We start from the raw sequence: 17,007 nt of genomic DNA on the forward strand, positions 1-17,007 counted from the left end.
GTGGTGTCTCAGTCACTCAGGAATCGGCAACAGAGGGGTTCGGGTAATGGTCAGTTTGGTCGGCCCCGTGAGGGTGGAGCGGTAGGAGTGATCAGGAGAAGGGGTCGGGGCCAGGGCCACCCCTGTCTCTGGGAGACCCGGGGGAGCTCGTTTGAGGCGGGTCAGGTGGTACCAGGGCTCGTGTCCCAGGAGTTTGGCTGCTGTAGGAGTGGTGAGGATTACAGTATGGGGTCCCGTCCAGCGAGGCTGTAGTGGGCGGGACTCAGGGTTTTCAGTAGTACCTGATCTCCTGGTGCCAGAGGCCGGGTGGGCCCTGCGTCGTCTGTCGGTTGTGGCAGGACCCGATCTGCGTGTTCCCTCAGCAAGGATCGTAGGAGGGAGAAGAGGGGGAGGTATCCCGCGAGTGGGGGAGCCTCTCCCTCGGGGAGGTGAGTCAGGAGATAGGGCCTGCCGTAGAGCAGTTCAAAAGGGGTCAAACCTGTTTTGGAGTGTGGTGTGGTGCGAATGCGAGTGAGTGCCAGAGGAAGGAGGTCGACCCAAGATAGCCGCAGTTCTGAGGCTAGCTTGGTCAGATGCGTCTTGATGATGCCGTTCACCCGCTCTACCTTGCCTGACGATTGGGGCCGATAGGGGATGTGGAGATGCCAGGCGATACCTAGGGCCGCAGCTACCTGCTGAGAGATCTGCAAGATGAATGCCGGCCCATTGTCAGACTGGAGAGAGTTTGGCAACCCAAACCTGGGGATGAGATGGGCTGTCAAGACCTCCGCCACTGCCGCTGCTGTCTCCCAGGCTGTGGGGAAGGCCTCGACCCATCCTGAAAAGGTGTCCACCAAGACCAGCAGATAGCGGTAGGCTCGATGTCTGGGCATGTGGGTGAGGTCTATCTGCCAATCCTGTCCGGGCATATGTCCCCTCAACTGGTGAGTCTCCTGTGGGGGTCGGAGCCCTCCCTGAGGAGTGATGGAGGCGCATGTTAGGCAGGATTGGTGGATAGCATATATGGTCTGACTTCTGCTACGTGTAAGGCTCTAGTCAGGGCTGTTAGTTCAGCCTTCTGAGAAGTCGTCCCAGGTGGAAAGGGCTGAGCCTCCAGGACTTCCCGGGTGGTTACCACAGCATAAGCCGTCCTTCGGTTTCCATTGGGGTCTCGCTTTGAGCTCCCATTGACGAACAAATTTAGCTCCGGATTTGGTAGAGGTTTGGAGAACAGGTTGTGGGGTGGTTGCATAAGGGACTCAAGGACCTCCGAGCATGAGTGGGTTGGGGGTTCTGAGGAGAGAGGGAGTGAGGGTAGCGAGGAAAGCGGGTTTAATTGTGGGGAGCGGCCCACGGAAACCTGAGGATTGTCCAGGAATACCAGGTGAAATTGTTGGAGCCTGGACTCGCTGAGTTCGGAAAGAAATGTAGAGGCAAAAAGGTCACCGAGACGGTGAGGCGAGAAGATGGTCAGGGGTTGGTCATGAATCAGCTTTTTTGCATCGGCGTACAACGTTGTCGCTGCCGCTAGTGCCCGGAGGCAGGGGAACCATCCCCTGGCTGTGGGATCAAGTTGTTTGGATATGTAAGCAATGGGCAGCAATTCGGGGCCAATCAGTTGTACCAAGGCTCCAAAGGCTATGCCTCCTTTCTCATCAGTGTATAGATGGTGTGGATAGTTGGGGTTTGGGAGAAAGAGAGGGGGTGCAGCCAATAGAGTTGAGCGTAAAGTGTGGAAGGCCTGAATCACTTTGGTGGGGGAAGACAGCGGCCCTGTGGGAGTCTCTTTGGCTGCCGCATATAGAGGTTTGGCCAGGGTAGCATAATTTGGGACCCAGTGTCGGAAGAATCCCGTCAGTCCTAAGAAGGACAATATCTGGTTTCCGTCGGCCAGAGGGCAAATGGACCGGAGGAGGCTACACCAGTCGGCTGTCAGGGCTTTAGTGGTCAGAGTGATTTGGAGACCCAGATAGACGACAGAAGTCTGAGCCAGTTGGGCTTTGGAGTGTGAGGCTCCGTAACCCTGGGAACCAAGGAAATTGAGGAGGGTTGCAGTATGTTGTCGGGAGGTCTCTTCTGAGGGGCTGCAAAGGAGCAAGTCGTCTACGTACTGCAGGAGGGTGCTAGGGCGGAGCGAGCACCTAGCCAGGTCCCGGGACAGGGCTTGCCCGAAGTAGTGGGGACTGTCTCTGAACCCCTGAGGGAGTACGGTCCATGTGAGTCGTGTGGTCAGCTGGGTGTCGGGGTCAGTCCAGGTGAAAGCAAAGAGAAATTGGCAGTCGGGGTGGAGTGGGATGGTAAAAAAAGGCGTCCTTGAGGTCAACAATGGTGAAATGAGAAGTCTGAGGAGGTATGGAAGAAAGAAGGGTGTAGGGGTTAGGGACAAGTGGATGGGCAGGGATCACCGCCGCGTTGATCAGGCGGAGATCCCGCACTAGCCGGTAGTCTCCTGAAGCCTTCCGAACAGGGAGGATAGGCGTGTTACGGGGGGAGGTCGTGGGGATCAGGAGACCCTGTCCCATGAGACGGTCGATGATGGGCTTTAGCCCTCTGAGGTTGCAAGTAGACAAAGGAAACTGGGACCGGGCTGGGAAACAGGTGGGGTCCCTTAGCCAGATGAGGACTGGAGGGTGGTGTTGAGCCACCACCGGGACTCGGGTGTCCCAGACCTCAGGATTAACAGAAGGGGTTGGAGGGTCAACAAGTAGCATTAGGAAGGCTCCTGACGTGGGAGCTGATCCTGGAGCTAACTGAAGAGTGGCCTTCAGCTTAGCAAGTATGTCTCTTCCCAAGAGAGGAGTAGGGCAGGAGGGAATGACCAGAAAGGAGTGGGTAAATAGACAGGAATCTAACTGACAGGATAGTGGTTGGGTTTGGAGCGGACACGAGGGTTGGCCGTCAAGGCCCATAACCGAAACCTGGGAAGGACGTAAAGTGCCTCCGAAAGAGGGAAGGACCGAATAGGTAGCCCCCGTATCAACCAAAAAATTGATGGACTTACCCGCTACCTGGAGCGTTACCCTGGGCTCGGCTTGGGTTATTGGGGTCCCCGAGTCTGGGCGGCGTCAGTCACCGTCGAAGTTCAGCAGCTTCAAAGCCGAAGGAGGGCAGGAGGTCTCCCTGGGGCGCTCTGGTCCCCAGCCCCTAGAGGTCGAGGCCGACAGTCACTAGCCCAGTGTCCTCGTCATTTGCACAACGGGCACGGCTTGGAAGGAGGTCGCGGATCGGGGCACATCCTGGCCCAGTGCCCTTCTTGGCCGCACTTGAAGCAGGCCCCCGGAGGGGGGTTTTGGGGCCCCGAGCCCACCGCCGGCCACAGGGCCGCTACCAAGGCCTGGGTTTGCTGGTTTAGGAGGCTTGCCTGAAATTCGGCCTTTTGCTTGAGCCTTGCCTTTTGGCTGGCCTCAGCAGTTTCCTCGCGGGCATGGTAGACCATAAAGGCCATTTTTACCAGGTCTCGGATAGGGGTCTGAGGGCCGTCCTCGGCCTTGGCCAACTTTTTTCGGATATCGGGGGCAGACTGGGAGATAAAACGATTGGCCAAGGTGGCCACCCCGATGGGGGACTCAGGTGACAGCCTGGTGTATTGGACGAGGGCCTCAGTCAGCCGGTTAAGGAACATGGCTGGGTTTTCGTCGGGCCCCTGGGTTACCTCATCTAGTTTGAGGAGGTTTACAACCTTATGAGAGGACGTTTCCATCCCGTCGAGGATACACTCGATCATATAGCGTACTCGCGGCTGGCCACCACCCCTCTCCTGGGAGTTCCAATCAGGGTCAGTGTCAGGAACCGCCTGGGCCCCTGGGGGGGCGCTCGGGGGAGGGGTTGGCATAGTGCTGCTGGTCGGCCTGAGCCTTGGCTGCCGTCCAAATGGCCTGCCTTTCCTCAGGGGTGGTGGTAGACCCCAGGATGACATATATGTCCTGCCATGTCAAGGCGTAGGAGCGGGTCAGACCAGTAAACTGCTTAATGTACTGAGTAGGGTTGGAGGAGAAGGAACCCAGTTTGGCCTCAATCTGTGCTAAGTCTTGGAGAGAGAAGGGGACATGGACTTGGGCTAGACCCTCAGCTCCGGCTACTTGTTGGAGAGGGAATAGCGGGGCTGGGGGAGGGGGAAGGGAAGCTCCCAGAGGGTTGCTATGGGAGCGAGTGTGGGAGCTAACCGGGGAAGGGGAGGGAGTGACGGGGGAAAGAGGAGGATACAAGATAGGGTTAAGGGCCGGAGGATCCGGGACCGGTGGTGGAGTCTTGGGGGCGGGAGCGGCCGGAGTGGAGGGGGTGGCGGCCGTGGGAGAGGTATAGGGAGGAGGGGCCACCAGATCTTCCGGGGGAACAGAGAAAGCAGAGGACTCAGAGATGGGAGGAGCTGGTTTGGCCCGGGAGGGTGGAATAGGGGGAGCCATGGTAAGCAGGATTTGGCGGGGAGTGCACGTGGTGCACAGGGTGGGGCGAGAGCGCAACGCCCAAAAGGCCTGAACACAGGGGGCCTCAGACCATTTCCCGTTCTCTGGCAGTAGTTATCTAAATCACGGAGGACGTCAAAGTCAAATGTCCCTGTGGCTGGCCATTGTGAGCCATTATCTAGGGGATACTGAGGCCAGGCTTGTGAACACAGAAAAGTGAGCTGCTTGGGGCGGATATATCCCTTCAGTTTTAGGGTCGGCAGGTCAGCCAGCAGGCACTCTAAGGGGGTGGAATATTGGGGATCGGGTGTGGAGGCCGTCGATCCCATGGCGATCACCAAACGGAGACTAACCCTCGCTGCCCGAACGTCTTCGGGTGCCAAGGGAAGCCGGGGGTCCGCACAGCCGTTCGGAACGTCTTCCTCCCGTACTGGGGGACCGAGGAAGGCCGAAGCCGGAGGATCCGCACAGCCGTTCGGGACGTCTTCCTCCCGAGCTGGGGACCGAGGAAGGCCGAAGCCGGAGGCCGAAGCCGGAGGTCTACACAGCCGTTCGGGACGTCTCCCTCACGAGCTGGTGACCGGGAGGACCCAGTAAGTGGCCACTGGTTACCGGGTCCTAGGAAGTGGTCGCCAGGGAGGGCGGGCTCCAAAGCCGAAGGGACTTACCCCGTATTCTGCCGTCCGGGGGGTTGGTCAGCCGCCTGGGTCCGGGTGGCTACCGCGGCGGTGGAGCTCGAGGGGGCCTCCACGGCGAGTGCCAGAAGCCCTCACCTCGAGCCCCACGTTGGGCGCCAGATGTAAGAAACGCCGCGGGAAGAAGGAACCACCCCTATGGACCGTTGAACAGGGCCTTTTATTGGGCGGTCGCTCTCGGGCAGAACTCCCGGGGGCGGGTAAGCAGGGAAGCGAGGGGGGGGGGTCTGTGAAGCAAAGGGAGTCTGCGGGGTAAAGGGAGTCTGTGGAGTCTGCCAGGTGTGAGGGGTGGGGAAGGGGTTTGATAGCCCGGGCCGGGGCTCCCATATAAGGAAGAAAACGCGGGCTCAGCGGTGATTGGTGTTCAAGGGCTCCGTGTCGGTTCCTGATTGGACGGCGAGGGCTTCGTGTCGGCTCCTGATTGGTCGGCTTGGTTGCTGGCCCATCTCCAGGGTGTGTCTGCAGCGCCCTCTGCCGGGGCATGTCCCGACATGCCCGGGCATGCCTCAGCACGCCTGACTTTTCCCTGACCTTTCATCCTGACCTCGACCTGACCTTTCATCCCAGCCTTTTTGATATAGGACAAGGGGCGCCGCCTCTCTCTGGCTACTTCCTGCTGAATGGGGGCGACGAGGGGTAGGGTACGGCCGGGATGGGGTAGGGTACGGTCAGGATGACAGGGGGCGTCTGCCGTTAATCTTGCCACGGAGTATTTGTTGGAAGCCCTTGGTACTGCTGTCGCATCACCATCAGCTGGACCGTGTTGAGCCATTGTTTGATGAGGGCCCGAAAGTCCGGAGCAGTAGGAGAATGATGATCGGTCCCACTAGGGAAGATAGCAAAGTTGTCAGCCAAGGGGAGCTCTGGAAGCTCTGGAACCAGGATTCGAACCAGCCCTGCTGGGCCTCTCTCTCTCTCGCCTTTTGCCTTCCTTCCTGGCAGTTTCTGCCTTCGTCTCTCTCTCTTTTCCTTCGATGCTGTCTCTCTTTTCTGCTTCTCTGCCTTACTTTCTCCTTTCTCTTCTGTCACACTCTCTAATTCCTTTCTGTCTCTCTTTCCTCTCACTCTTTCAGTTTCAGTCTTTCTCTTCCTTCCTTTTCTCACTCTCTCCGCCACTCTATCTCCCTTTCCTACTTTCTTTTGCCTTCTCTCCTTTTCGCTCTTCAACTCTTCTCTTTCCTTTCTCTGACTTTCTTTTGCTTTCTCTGACTTTCTCCTCTTTCCTTCTCTGGTTCCATTTCCCCTGGTTCTTTCCTTCCCTCTCTTCCTTCCTTTCTCTGCGTCTCCTCCTCTCTGTCCTGTTCCTTCTGCCCTCTCCCTCTGGTGCTCTCCCTAAGGTGTTCCTCCCTCTCCTCTTCATAAAAGATTTGGACGGTGGTGTCTCAGTCACTCAGGAATCGGCAACAGAGGGGTTCGGGTAATGGTCAGTTTGGTCGGCCCCGTGAGGGTGGAGCGGTAGGAGTGATCAGGAGAAGGGGTCGGGGCCAGGGCCACCCCTGTCTCTGGGAGACCCGGGGGAGCTCGTTTGAGGCGGGTCAGGTGGTACCAGGGCTCGTGTCCCAGGAGTTTGGCTGCTGTAGGAGTGGTGAGGATTACAGTATGGGGTCCCGTCCAGCGAGGCTGTAGTGGGCGGGACTCAGGGTTTTCAGTAGTACCTGATCTCCTGGTGCCAGAGGCCGGGTGGGCCCTGCGTCGTCTGTCGGTTGTGGCAGGACCCGATCTGCGTGTTCCCTCAGCAAGGATCGTAGGAGGGAGAAGAGGGGGAGGTATCCCGCGAGTGGGGGAGCCTCTCCCTCGGGGAGGTGAGTCAGGAGATAGGGCCTGCCGTAGAGCAGTTCAAAAGGGGTCAAACCTGTTTTGGAGTGTGGTGTGGTGCGAATGCGAGTGAGTGCCAGAGGAAGGAGGTCGACCCAAGATAGCCGCAGTTCTGAGGCTAGCTTGGTCAGATGCGTCTTGATGATGCCGTTCACCCGCTCTACCTTGCCTGACGATTGGGGCCGATAGGGGATGTGGAGATGCCAGGCGATACCTAGGGCCGCAGCTACCTGCTGAGAGATCTGCAAGATGAATGCCGGCCCATTGTCAGACTGGAGAGAGTTTGGCAACCCAAACCTGGGGATGAGATGGGCTGTCAAGACCTCCGCCACTGCCGCTGCTGTCTCCCAGGCTGTGGGGAAGGCCTCGACCCATCCTGAAAAGGTGTCCACCAAGACCAGCAGATAGCGGTAGGCTCGATGTCTGGGCATGTGGGTGAGGTCTATCTGCCAATCCTGTCCGGGCATATGTCCCCTCAACTGGTGAGTCTCCTGTGGGGGTCGGAGCCCTCCCTGAGGAGTGATGGAGGCGCATGTTAGGCAGGATTGGTGGACAGCATATATGGTCTGCCTTCTGCTACGTGTAAGGCTCTAGTCAGGGCTGTTAGTTCAGCCTTCTGAGAAGTCGTCCCAGGTGGAAAGGGCTGAGCCTCCAGGACTTCCCGGGTGGTTACCACAGCATAAGCCGTCCTTCGGTTTCCATTGGGGTCTCGCTTTGAGCTCCCATTGACGAACAAATTTAGCTCTGGATTTGGTAGAGGTTTGGAGAACAGGTTGTGGGGTGGTTGCATAAGGGACTCAAGGACCTCCGAGCATGAGTGGGTTGGGGGTTCTGAGGAGAGAGGGAGTGAGGGTAGCGAGGAAAGCGGGTTTAATTGTGGGGAGCGGCCCACGGAAACCTGAGGATTGTCCAGGAATACCAGGTGAAATTGTTGGAGCCTGGACTCGCTGAGTTCGGAAAGAAATGTAGAGGCAAAAAGGTCACCGAGACGGTGAGGCGAGAAGATGGTCAGGGGTTGGTCATGAATCAGCTTTTTTGCATCGGCGTACAACGTTGTCGCTGCCGCTAGTGCCCGGAGGCAGGGGAACCATCCCCTGGCTGTGGGATCAAGTTGTTTGGATATGTAAGCAATGGGCAGCAATTCGGGGCCAATCAGTTGTACCAAGGCTCCAAAGGCTATGCCTCCTTTCTCATCAGTGTATAGATGGTGTGGATAGTTGGGGTTTGGGAGAAAGAGAGGGGGTGCAGCCAATAGAGTTGAGCGTAAAGTGTGGAAGGCCTGAATCACTTTGGTGGGGGAAGACAGCGGCCCTGTGGGAGTCTCTTTGGCTGCCGCATATAGAGGTTTGGCCAGGGTAGCATAATTTGGGACCCAGTGTCGGAAGAATCCCGTCAGTCCTAAGAAGGACAATATCTGGTTTCCGTCGGCCAGAGGGCAAATGGACCGGAGGAGGCTACACCAGTCGGCTGTCAGGGCTTTAGTGGTCAGAGTGATTTGGAGACCCAGATAGACGACAGAAGTCTGAGCCAGTTGGGCTTTGGAGTGTGAGGCTCCGTAACCCTGGGAACCAAGGAAATTGAGGAGGGTTGCAGTATGTTGTCGGGAGGTCTCTTCTGAGGGGCTGCAAAGGAGCAAGTCGTCTACGTACTGCAGGAGGGTGCTAGGGCGGAGCGAGCACCTAGCCAGGTCCCGGGACAGGGCTTGCCCGAAGTAGTGGGGACTGTCTCTGAACCCCTGAGGGAGTACGGTCCATGTGAGTCGTGTGGTCAGCTGGGTGTCGGGGTCAGTCCAGGTGAAAGCAAAGAGAAATTGGCAGTCGGGGTGGAGTGGGATGGTAAAAAAAGGCGTCCTTGAGGTCAACAATGGTGAAATGAGAAGTCTGAGGAGGTATGGAAGAAAGAAGGGTGTAGGGGTTAGGGACAAGTGGATGGGCAGGGATCACCGCCGCGTTGATCAGGCGGAGATCCCGCACTAGCCGGTAGTCTCCTGAAGCCTTCCGAACAGGGAGGATAGGCGTGTTACGGGGGGAGGTCGTGGGGATCAGGAGACCCTGTCCCATGAGACGGTCGATGATGGGCTTTAGCCCTCTGAGGTTGCAAGTAGACAAAGGAAACTGGGACCGGGCTGGGAAACAGGTGGGGTCCCTTAGCCAGATGAGGACTGGAGGGTGGTGTTGAGCCACCACCGGGACTCGGGTGTCCCAGACCTCAGGATTAACAGAAGGGGTTGGAGGGTCAACAAGTAGCATTAGGAAGGCTCCTGACGTGGGAGCTGATCCTGGAGCTAACTGAAGAGTGGCCTTCAGCTTAGCAAGTATGTCTCTTCCCAAGAGAGGAGTAGGGCAGGAGGGAATGACCAGAAAGGAGTGGGTAAATAGACAGGAATCTAACTGACAGGATAGTGGTTGGGTTTGGAGCGGACACGAGGGTTGGCCGTCAAGGCCCATAACCGAAACCTGGGAAGGACGTAAAGTGCCTCCGAAAGAGGGAAGGACCGAATAGGTAGCCCCCGTATCAACCAAAAAATTGATGGACTTACCCGCTACCTGGAGCGTTACCCTGGGCTCGGCTTGGGTTATTGGGGTCCCCGAGTCTGGGCGGCGTCAGTCACCGTCGAAGTTCAGCAGCTTCAAAGCCGAAGGAGGGCAGGAGGTCTCCCTGGGGCGCTCTGGTCCCCAGCCCCTAGAGGTCGAGGCCGACAGTCACTAGCCCAGTGTCCTCGTCATTTGCACAACGGGCACGGCTTGGAAGGAGGTCGCGGATCGGGGCACATCCTGGCCCAGTGCCCTCCTTGGCCGCACTTGAAGCAGGCCCCCGGAGGGGGGTTTTGGGGCCCCGAGCCCACCGCCGGCCACAGGGCCGCTACCAAGGCCTGGGTTTGCTGGTTTAGGAGGCTTGCCTGAAATTTGGCCTTTTGCTTGAGCCTTGCCTTTTGGCTGGCCTCAGCAGTTTCCTCGCGGGCATGGTAGACCTTAAAGGCCATTTTTACCAGGTCTCGGATAGGGGTCTGAGGGCCGTCCTCGGCCTTGGCCAACTTTTTTCGGATATCGGGGGCAGACTGGGAGATAAAACGATTGGCCAAGGTGGCCACCCCGATGGGGGACTCAGGTGACAGCCTGGTGTATTGGACGAGGGCCTCAGTCAGCCGGTTAAGGAACATGGCTGGGTTTTCGTCGGGCCCCTGGGTCACCTCATCTAGTTTGAGGAGGTTTACAACCTTATGAGAGGACGTTTCCATCCCGTCGAGGATACACTCGATCATATAGCGTACTCGCGGCTGGCCACCACCCCTCTCCTGGGAGTTCCAATCAGGGTCAGTGTCAGGAACCGCCTGGGCCCCTGGGGGGGCGCTCGGGGGAGGGGTTGGCATAGTGCCGCTGGTCGGCCTGAGCCTTGGCTGCCGTCCAAATGGCCTGCCTTTCCTCAGGGGTGGTGGTAGACCCCAGGATGACATATATGTCCTGCCATGTCAAGGCGTAGGAGCGGGTCAGACCAGTAAACTGCTTAATGTACTGAGTAGGGTTGGAGGAGAAGGAACCCAGTTTGGCCTCAATCTGTGCTAAGTCTTGGAGAGAGAAGGGGACATGGACTTGGGCTAGACCCTCAGCTCCGGCTACTTGTCGGAGAGGGAATAGCGGGGCTGGGGGAGGGGGAAGGGAAGCTCCCAGAGGGTTGCTATGGGAGCGAGTGTGGGAGCTAACCGGGGAAGGGGAGGGAGTGACGGGGGAAAGAGGAGGATACAAGATAGGGTTAAGGGCCGGAGGATCCGGGACCGGTGGTGGAGTCTTGGGGGCGGGAGCGGCCGGAGTGGAGGGGGTGGCGGCCGTGGGAGAGGTATAGGGAGGAGGGGCCACCAGATCTTCCGGGGGAACAGAGAAAGCAGAGGACTCAGAGATGGGAGGAGCTGGTTTGGCCCGGGAGGGTGGAATAGGGGGAGCCATGGTAAGCAGGATTTGGCGGGGAGTGCACGTGGTGCACAGGGTGGGGCGAGAGCGCAACGCCCAAAAGGCCTGAACACAGGGGGCCTCAGACCATTTTCCCGTTCTCTGGCAGTAGTTATCTAAATCACGGAGGACGTCAAAGTCAAATGTCCCTGTGGCTGGCCATTGTGAGCCATTATCTAGGGGATACTGAGGCCAGGCTTGTGAACACAGAAAAGTGAGCTGCTTGGGGCGGATATATCCCTTCAGTTTTAGGGTCCGCAGGTCAGCCAGCAGGCACTCTAAGGGGGTGGAATATTGGGGATCGGGTTTGGAGGCCGTCGATCTCATGGCGATCACCAACGGAGACTAACCATCGCTGCCCGAACGTCTTCGGGTGCCAAGGGAAGCCGGGGGTCCGCACAGCCATTCGGAACGTCTTCCTCCCGTACTGGGGGACCGAGGAAGGCCGAAGCCGGAGGATCCGCACAGCCGTTCGGGACGTCTCCCTCCCGAGCTGGGGACCGAGGAAGGCCGAAGCCGGAGGCCGAAGCCGGAGGTCTACACAGCCGTTCGAGACGTCTCCCTCACGAGCTGGTGACCGGGAGGACCCAGTAAGTGGCCACTGGTTACCGGGTCCTAGGAAGTGGTCGCCAGGGAGGGCGGGCTCCAAAGCCGAAGGGACTTACCCCGTATTCTGCCGTCCGGGGGGTTGGTCAGCCGCCTGGGTCCGGGTGGCTACCGCGGCGGTGGAGCTCGAGGCGGCCTCTACGGCGAGTGCCAGAAGCCCTCACCTCGAGCCCCACGTTGGGCGCCAGATGTAAGAAACGCCGCGGGAAGAAGGAACCACCCCTATGGACCGTTGAACAGGGCCTTTTATTGGGCGGTCGCTCTCGGGCAGAACTCCCGGGGGTGGGTAAGCAGGGAAGGGAGGGGCGGGGGTCTGCGAAGCAAAGGGAGTCTGCGGGGTAAAGGGAGTCTGTGGAGTCTGCGAGGTGTGAGCGGTGGGGAAGGGGTTTGATAGCCCGGGCGGGGGCTCCCATATAAGGAAGAAAACGCGGGCTCAGCGGTGATTGGTGTTCAAGGGCTCCGTGCCGGTTCCTGATTGGACGGCGAGGGCTTCGTGTCGGCTCCTGATTGGTCAGCTTGGTTGCTGGCCCATCTCCGGGGTGTGTCTGCAGCGCCCTATGCCGGGGCATGTCCCGACATGCCCGGCCATGCCTCAGCACGCCTGACCTTTCCCTGACCTTTCATCCTGACCTCGCCCTGACCTTTCACCTGGCACAGAGTGAGCATAACATAACCCTGTGGACAGATAAGCCCCCATCCCAGCCCCCGAGAGGCCCAGCACTGGCTGCAAAGGCAGCAAGGAAGCTTCAGGAACAGCCACATGTGGCCCCCCAGGGGGAGGGGCAGGGTGCAGACTTGGACCCAGACAAGGAGGCTGGCCCTCGTCTTCAGAGGTTTTGTCCCCTGGTTTCGAGGCACGGGGGACACGTTTTACAGGGTCAGGAGTTGGCTGCCCGCGCCCTGTGCTGCCTTCACAGAAGGGCCCAGGTGGGGACAATGGTGGGGTGGGGCCGCCACGTCACAATGGGGGGCCCCCTTTATATACAAGTCCCCGCCAAGGGCTGTGGACAGACCCGACCAACACTATTAACAGCAAGAGCAGGGGGCAGGCCTCAGCCTCCTCCCCCCGTACCCCCAAAGCCAGCTCAAGTCGCCCACCTGTGACCCCCTCCAGCACGATGGTCCGATGCTGCGTGAAGAGTCCGACTGAAAGTCCACCCAGGCAGCAGGGCTCCGGGCAGCAGGGCGAGACGGAGAGCCCGGATCAGACGCGGGACCTGAGGCCAGAGGACATCCCGGTCCACGGGAGGACTCACAGAGGCCGCTACCACTACAGACACAGGAGCCACACGCGGCGGCGCCCCTGCCACAGGCACCGGAGAAGGGCCTGCAGGCACAGGAGGCGCCGCAGAGGTGCGGCGGGCCCCCCCTGCGCTCCCATCCCGGGCACCCCCCAGGCCTCCAGGCCGGGGCTTAGGTGGGCAGCGGGCGGCTCCTGCAGCTCCGGGGCCCCACCCTGTCTGAAAGCCCCCTCATCCTGCACCCCCACCCCACCCCGCCAGCCCCCCCCAACCCCAGATTCCCTAGATGGCCCCGTAACTGGAACTTTTTCCAAAAGGCTGCCGAAGGATGAAGAGGAGGAGGAGGAGATGCGGAAGGCAGCTCTAAGTTTCCCTGGGCCTCCCGGAAAGAGCCACCTGCCAGGAAGCCCCTCGCCAGACCACAGCACATCCCCCTTGGAGCCCGCGAGATCTTGAGTAAAATGAGCAAAAGTCATCTGCCAAATAAAGCTTGAGATAAGGAACTTGCTAGCCTGTCAGGGTCTCTTTTGCATGAAGGCACAAACACATGGCTTCTATTCCCCACAGGATCAGGGGAGGGGGGGAGCGGCCGGGGCAGGGGGCTCATCCCCCAGAGCTGTGTGCTGGTGTGTTCCCCTGAGCCTGGGGGCGTCCGGTCACCTGGAGCCATCAGGACGCTCAAAGCCATGCAACTCCACCCAGACCTTCCCGTTTCGGGTCAACTCCCCAGTCACCTGAAGAGCCTGAAAGGGCACTGGGCGGCGAGGGCAAATGGGAACGGAGACAAGATGGGAAGCAGGTCTGGCTGCTCCAGCAAGAACAAGGCTGGCGCTGGGAGGGGGAACAGAAGGCCAAAGGCAGAACTGGGTGAAGCAGCGTGGGCCACTAGAGTTCAGACAGAGTCCGTTTCTTCCTCCTCTGAGCTTCTGACAGCTGCTTATAACCTTTGGAGTCCCTCTGCTGTGGCCACATCTCCAGTCTCCGCTCCCTGTGTGAAATCTCTCAGCCTTCCTCTAACAGGGACACTTATGGTTGCATTCGGGGCCGACCCAGATAACCCAGGGTAATCTCAGAATTTTGGGAGGGCCCTTATTCAGCTGACCACAGCCACTAAGGGTTTGGGACAAGATCTCAATTATGGACCATGTCGGAGAACGAATTCCCAGTGCTCAGAAATGACCAAGGAGACTTAATCCCCTTCCTGGCTGAACCCGGGCTGGACGGACATGTGTAGCTAGAGAGACTGGTGACTCCAAGGGCTTATGAGCCGCTGCCTTTAAAGGGTGACTTTGGAGAACAGTAAAGAGTAGGGTTTTCTTGAGTTTCTTTTGTTTTAATCGTAAAAAACATGCGATTTAGTTATGTCTGTGAAGGCACCACCCGGGTCAAGAAACCAGACACTTCCAGGTCCCTGGGAAGGCTCCCTCCAGGCTGCCTTTCACCCCATACTGTCACCAGTTCTCTCGGGCTGGGCACTTCTGGGGTGTGGGGAGGAGCCTGTGTGCTCTCCTGCTTGTGGACATTCTATCCCCAACTCTCACCCCAGCTCAAATGGGGGGACCCCTGCCAGGGCAAACAAGGCCGGATGGAGGCGGCAACACAGCAGGGTGAGGCAGCAGGGTGAGGCAGCGGCCACAGCAGGTGGCCCGCTGGGCCTCGGCGGGGCAGCTGGCAGCCCGGGTTGAGTAGGGTGTCGGCTCAGACTCAGGTCACCAAGGGCTGGAGGCTCCGGGGCGGGGGGCCCTTTGTGATGTCAGCGCCCTGCCTACCACCCTCAGCGGCCCCTCCGTACCCGCCAGGGGCCTTTCCTCCCAGTCCAGAGAGGCAGCCGAGGAGGGTGATGGGTTCCCGCTGTGCCAAGCTTGGCACGGGCCATGGCCGGGGCCACGAATCTTCCATGAAGAAGCTCGTGGCCTGCGTGAGCCAGGATAACTTCTCCTTGTCGTCAGAGGGCGAGGAGGAGGAGGAGGGCGAAGAGGAGGAGGAGGAGGGCCACCTGTCAATAAATGTTGGAAACATTATTCCACTCTTTGACTCTTTGCTTTGAGGGACTCGAGGTCGGCGGGGGCGGGGGAGGGGGGGATGGTTCATGTTGGATCTTGTTCCAAACTCAACTACCCCTGAGTCACAACCCAAACCTGCCTCCCAGCCCCCAGTCCTTTAGAGACCCCTTTCCACGGGGGACAGGAGCTGTGCTGGTGTATGGACACATCCCTCCCCAGTTCTGTGCTCAGTGGCTTTCTACTGACAGCTTGAGATGGGCCACAGAAATTGGCAAATGCTTCCACTAGGGCTTGCTTGCTGTCCACCTCCCTGAGAGCCAAGAACCATTTCCCAGCTCAAGCTTGATTCACCAGCCATGGATACATCCCACCAATTCCTAAGGTGCCCGATGTTGAGGTTTCCCATTGTTTAAAAAGTTGATGTCTCTGGGTACAGTGAGTAACTTGTCCAGTGGTTAAGCTAAGCTATCATTTAATCAGGTACAATAGCCTCATCCCGGGTGGACAAAACAAAAGTAACTTGCTGCACTCAACCGTATGATTCTCTGAGATGTGAAGATGATTCACGAAACACTGCTGTCGCCTGGGCGCAGAACTGTCAGATCATTAACACGAGAGCTCGGGGCACGAGCTCACGGCACAGCAATTTGGCACAGGGCCAGTGACCAGAACTCTGACCCAGTTGCCTAATGACAGGGCCACAGAAACATCGTGGCCCAACTTCCATCTGTGAGCACCGTGGAGCATAGGTACTGGGCATTCGCCACTCCCAAGCCTCACACCTAACCTGCAAGGCACTGTTGATGGCCTTGTCTTGGCAGGTGAGGCCACTGAGCCGGGAGATGAACTCGCTTCCATGACCCAACCACTCGATTGGTTTCATAGCCAGTCAGAAAGATGCTGGTGGGAGGGCTGAACGTGGACCCCCCTGGGTAGGCTTTTACAAGTAGATCAAGGGCCAGTGGTGGAGAGGCTGACTTAGCAGGCTCTCGGGGTAAGGCCTGGGCATGCATATTTTGAGCAAGTGCCCTGGGGGAGTACTAAGAAGGATAGGAGTCCTCAAGTTTCCTATCACTGTTATAAATCACCACAAATTTCATAGCTTACAAAACAAATTTATTGTCTTACATACATGGGCCTTATGGGGATAAAACTCAAGGTCCGAGCAGGTTCTGAAGGTTTTCAGAAGCAAAAGAACCTTGTCTTTCCCAGCTCCTTGCCAGCAACTACATTCCTTGACTCAGGACCCCTGCCTCCATCTTCAGAGCCAGTGGCTTAGCACCGTCAGATCTCTTCCTGTGACCCTCCCGCCTCCCTCTTCCACCTTATACGGATCCATGTGGTTTTGCAGAACCCACACTGAGCCCACCCAGATAATCTAGGATGACCTTTCCGTCTCCTTAAGTCACTCTTAAGAAAGACCCTTCTGCATGTCCGCTCACACTCAGGGGCGAGGGTGAGAGGGCATTCGTCTGCCTGCCACGCCCTCCCCCCAGCTGCTATGGTTCTGATTCTGGATTTTCATGGCTCATCCAAGCACGGGGAGAGGCTCAGCAGGAGGCCAGGGGTGGAGGGAAGATGGGCACATTTTTGGGGGAGGGAAGCGTGTGCCCCAGGCTGGGGAGCGGGTGGAGGGCTGAGGGCATATGGACTCTGAAGCCTGGCCTTGGCTCCTTATCTGCAGGCACCATAAGCAAGTAAGTCACTTAACCTCTTCCTGCCTCATTTAAGGAGTGAATGTATGGAATTTGTGGAATTCCTGGTGTAAGAAACGCCGCGGGAAGAAGGAACCACCCCTATGGACCGTTGAAAAGGGCCTTTTATTGGGCGGTCGCTCTCGGGCAGAACTCCCGGGGGCGGGTAAGCAGGGAAGCGGCGGGGGGGGGGGGGGGGGGGGTCTGCGAAGCAAAGGGAGTCTGCGGGGTAAAGGGAGTCTGTGGAGTCTGCGAGGTGTGAGGGGTGGGGAAGGGGTTTGATAGCCCGGGCCGGGGCTCCCATATAAGGAAGAAAACGCGGGCTCAGCGGTGATTGGTGTTCAAGGGCTCCGTGTCGGTTCCTGATTGGACGGCGAGGGCTTCGTGTCGGCTCCTGATTGGTCGGCTTGGTTGCTGGCCCATCTCCGGGGTGTGTCTGCAGCGCCCTCTGCCGGGGCATGTCCCGACATGCCCGGGCATGCCTCAGCACGCCTGACCTTTCCCTGACCTTCCATCCTGACCTCGCCCTGACCTTTCATCCCAGCCTTTTTGATATAGGACAAGGGGCGCCGACTCTCTCTGGCTACTTCCTGCTGAATGGGGGCGACGAGGGGTAGGGTACGGCCG

At 58.6% G+C, this 17,007-nt stretch overlaps 1 protein-coding gene across 1 annotated transcript; it reads left to right on the forward strand.

Moving 5' to 3' along the window:
- The first annotated feature begins 4,940 nt into the window (after window positions 1–4,940).
- Window positions 4,941–13,115, forward strand: LOC138075348 (protamine-2-like). Its single transcript, XM_068967049.1, has 4 exons — window positions 4,941–4,975; window positions 11,218–11,426; window positions 12,557–12,795; window positions 13,001–13,115. The coding sequence occupies exons 3-4, from the start codon at window positions 12,561–12,563 to the stop codon at window positions 13,048–13,050; spliced, it is 285 nt and encodes a 94-aa protein (XP_068823150.1). The 5' UTR covers window positions 4,941–4,975; window positions 11,218–11,426; window positions 12,557–12,560; the 3' UTR covers window positions 13,051–13,115.
- Window positions 13,116–17,007: the final 3,892 nt, after the last annotated feature.

Source organism: Capricornis sumatraensis, chromosome 3 (genome assembly GCF_032405125.1).
Source record: "Capricornis sumatraensis isolate serow.1 chromosome 3, serow.2, whole genome shotgun sequence".
Taxonomy (NCBI): domain Eukaryota; kingdom Metazoa; phylum Chordata; class Mammalia; order Artiodactyla; family Bovidae; genus Capricornis; species Capricornis sumatraensis.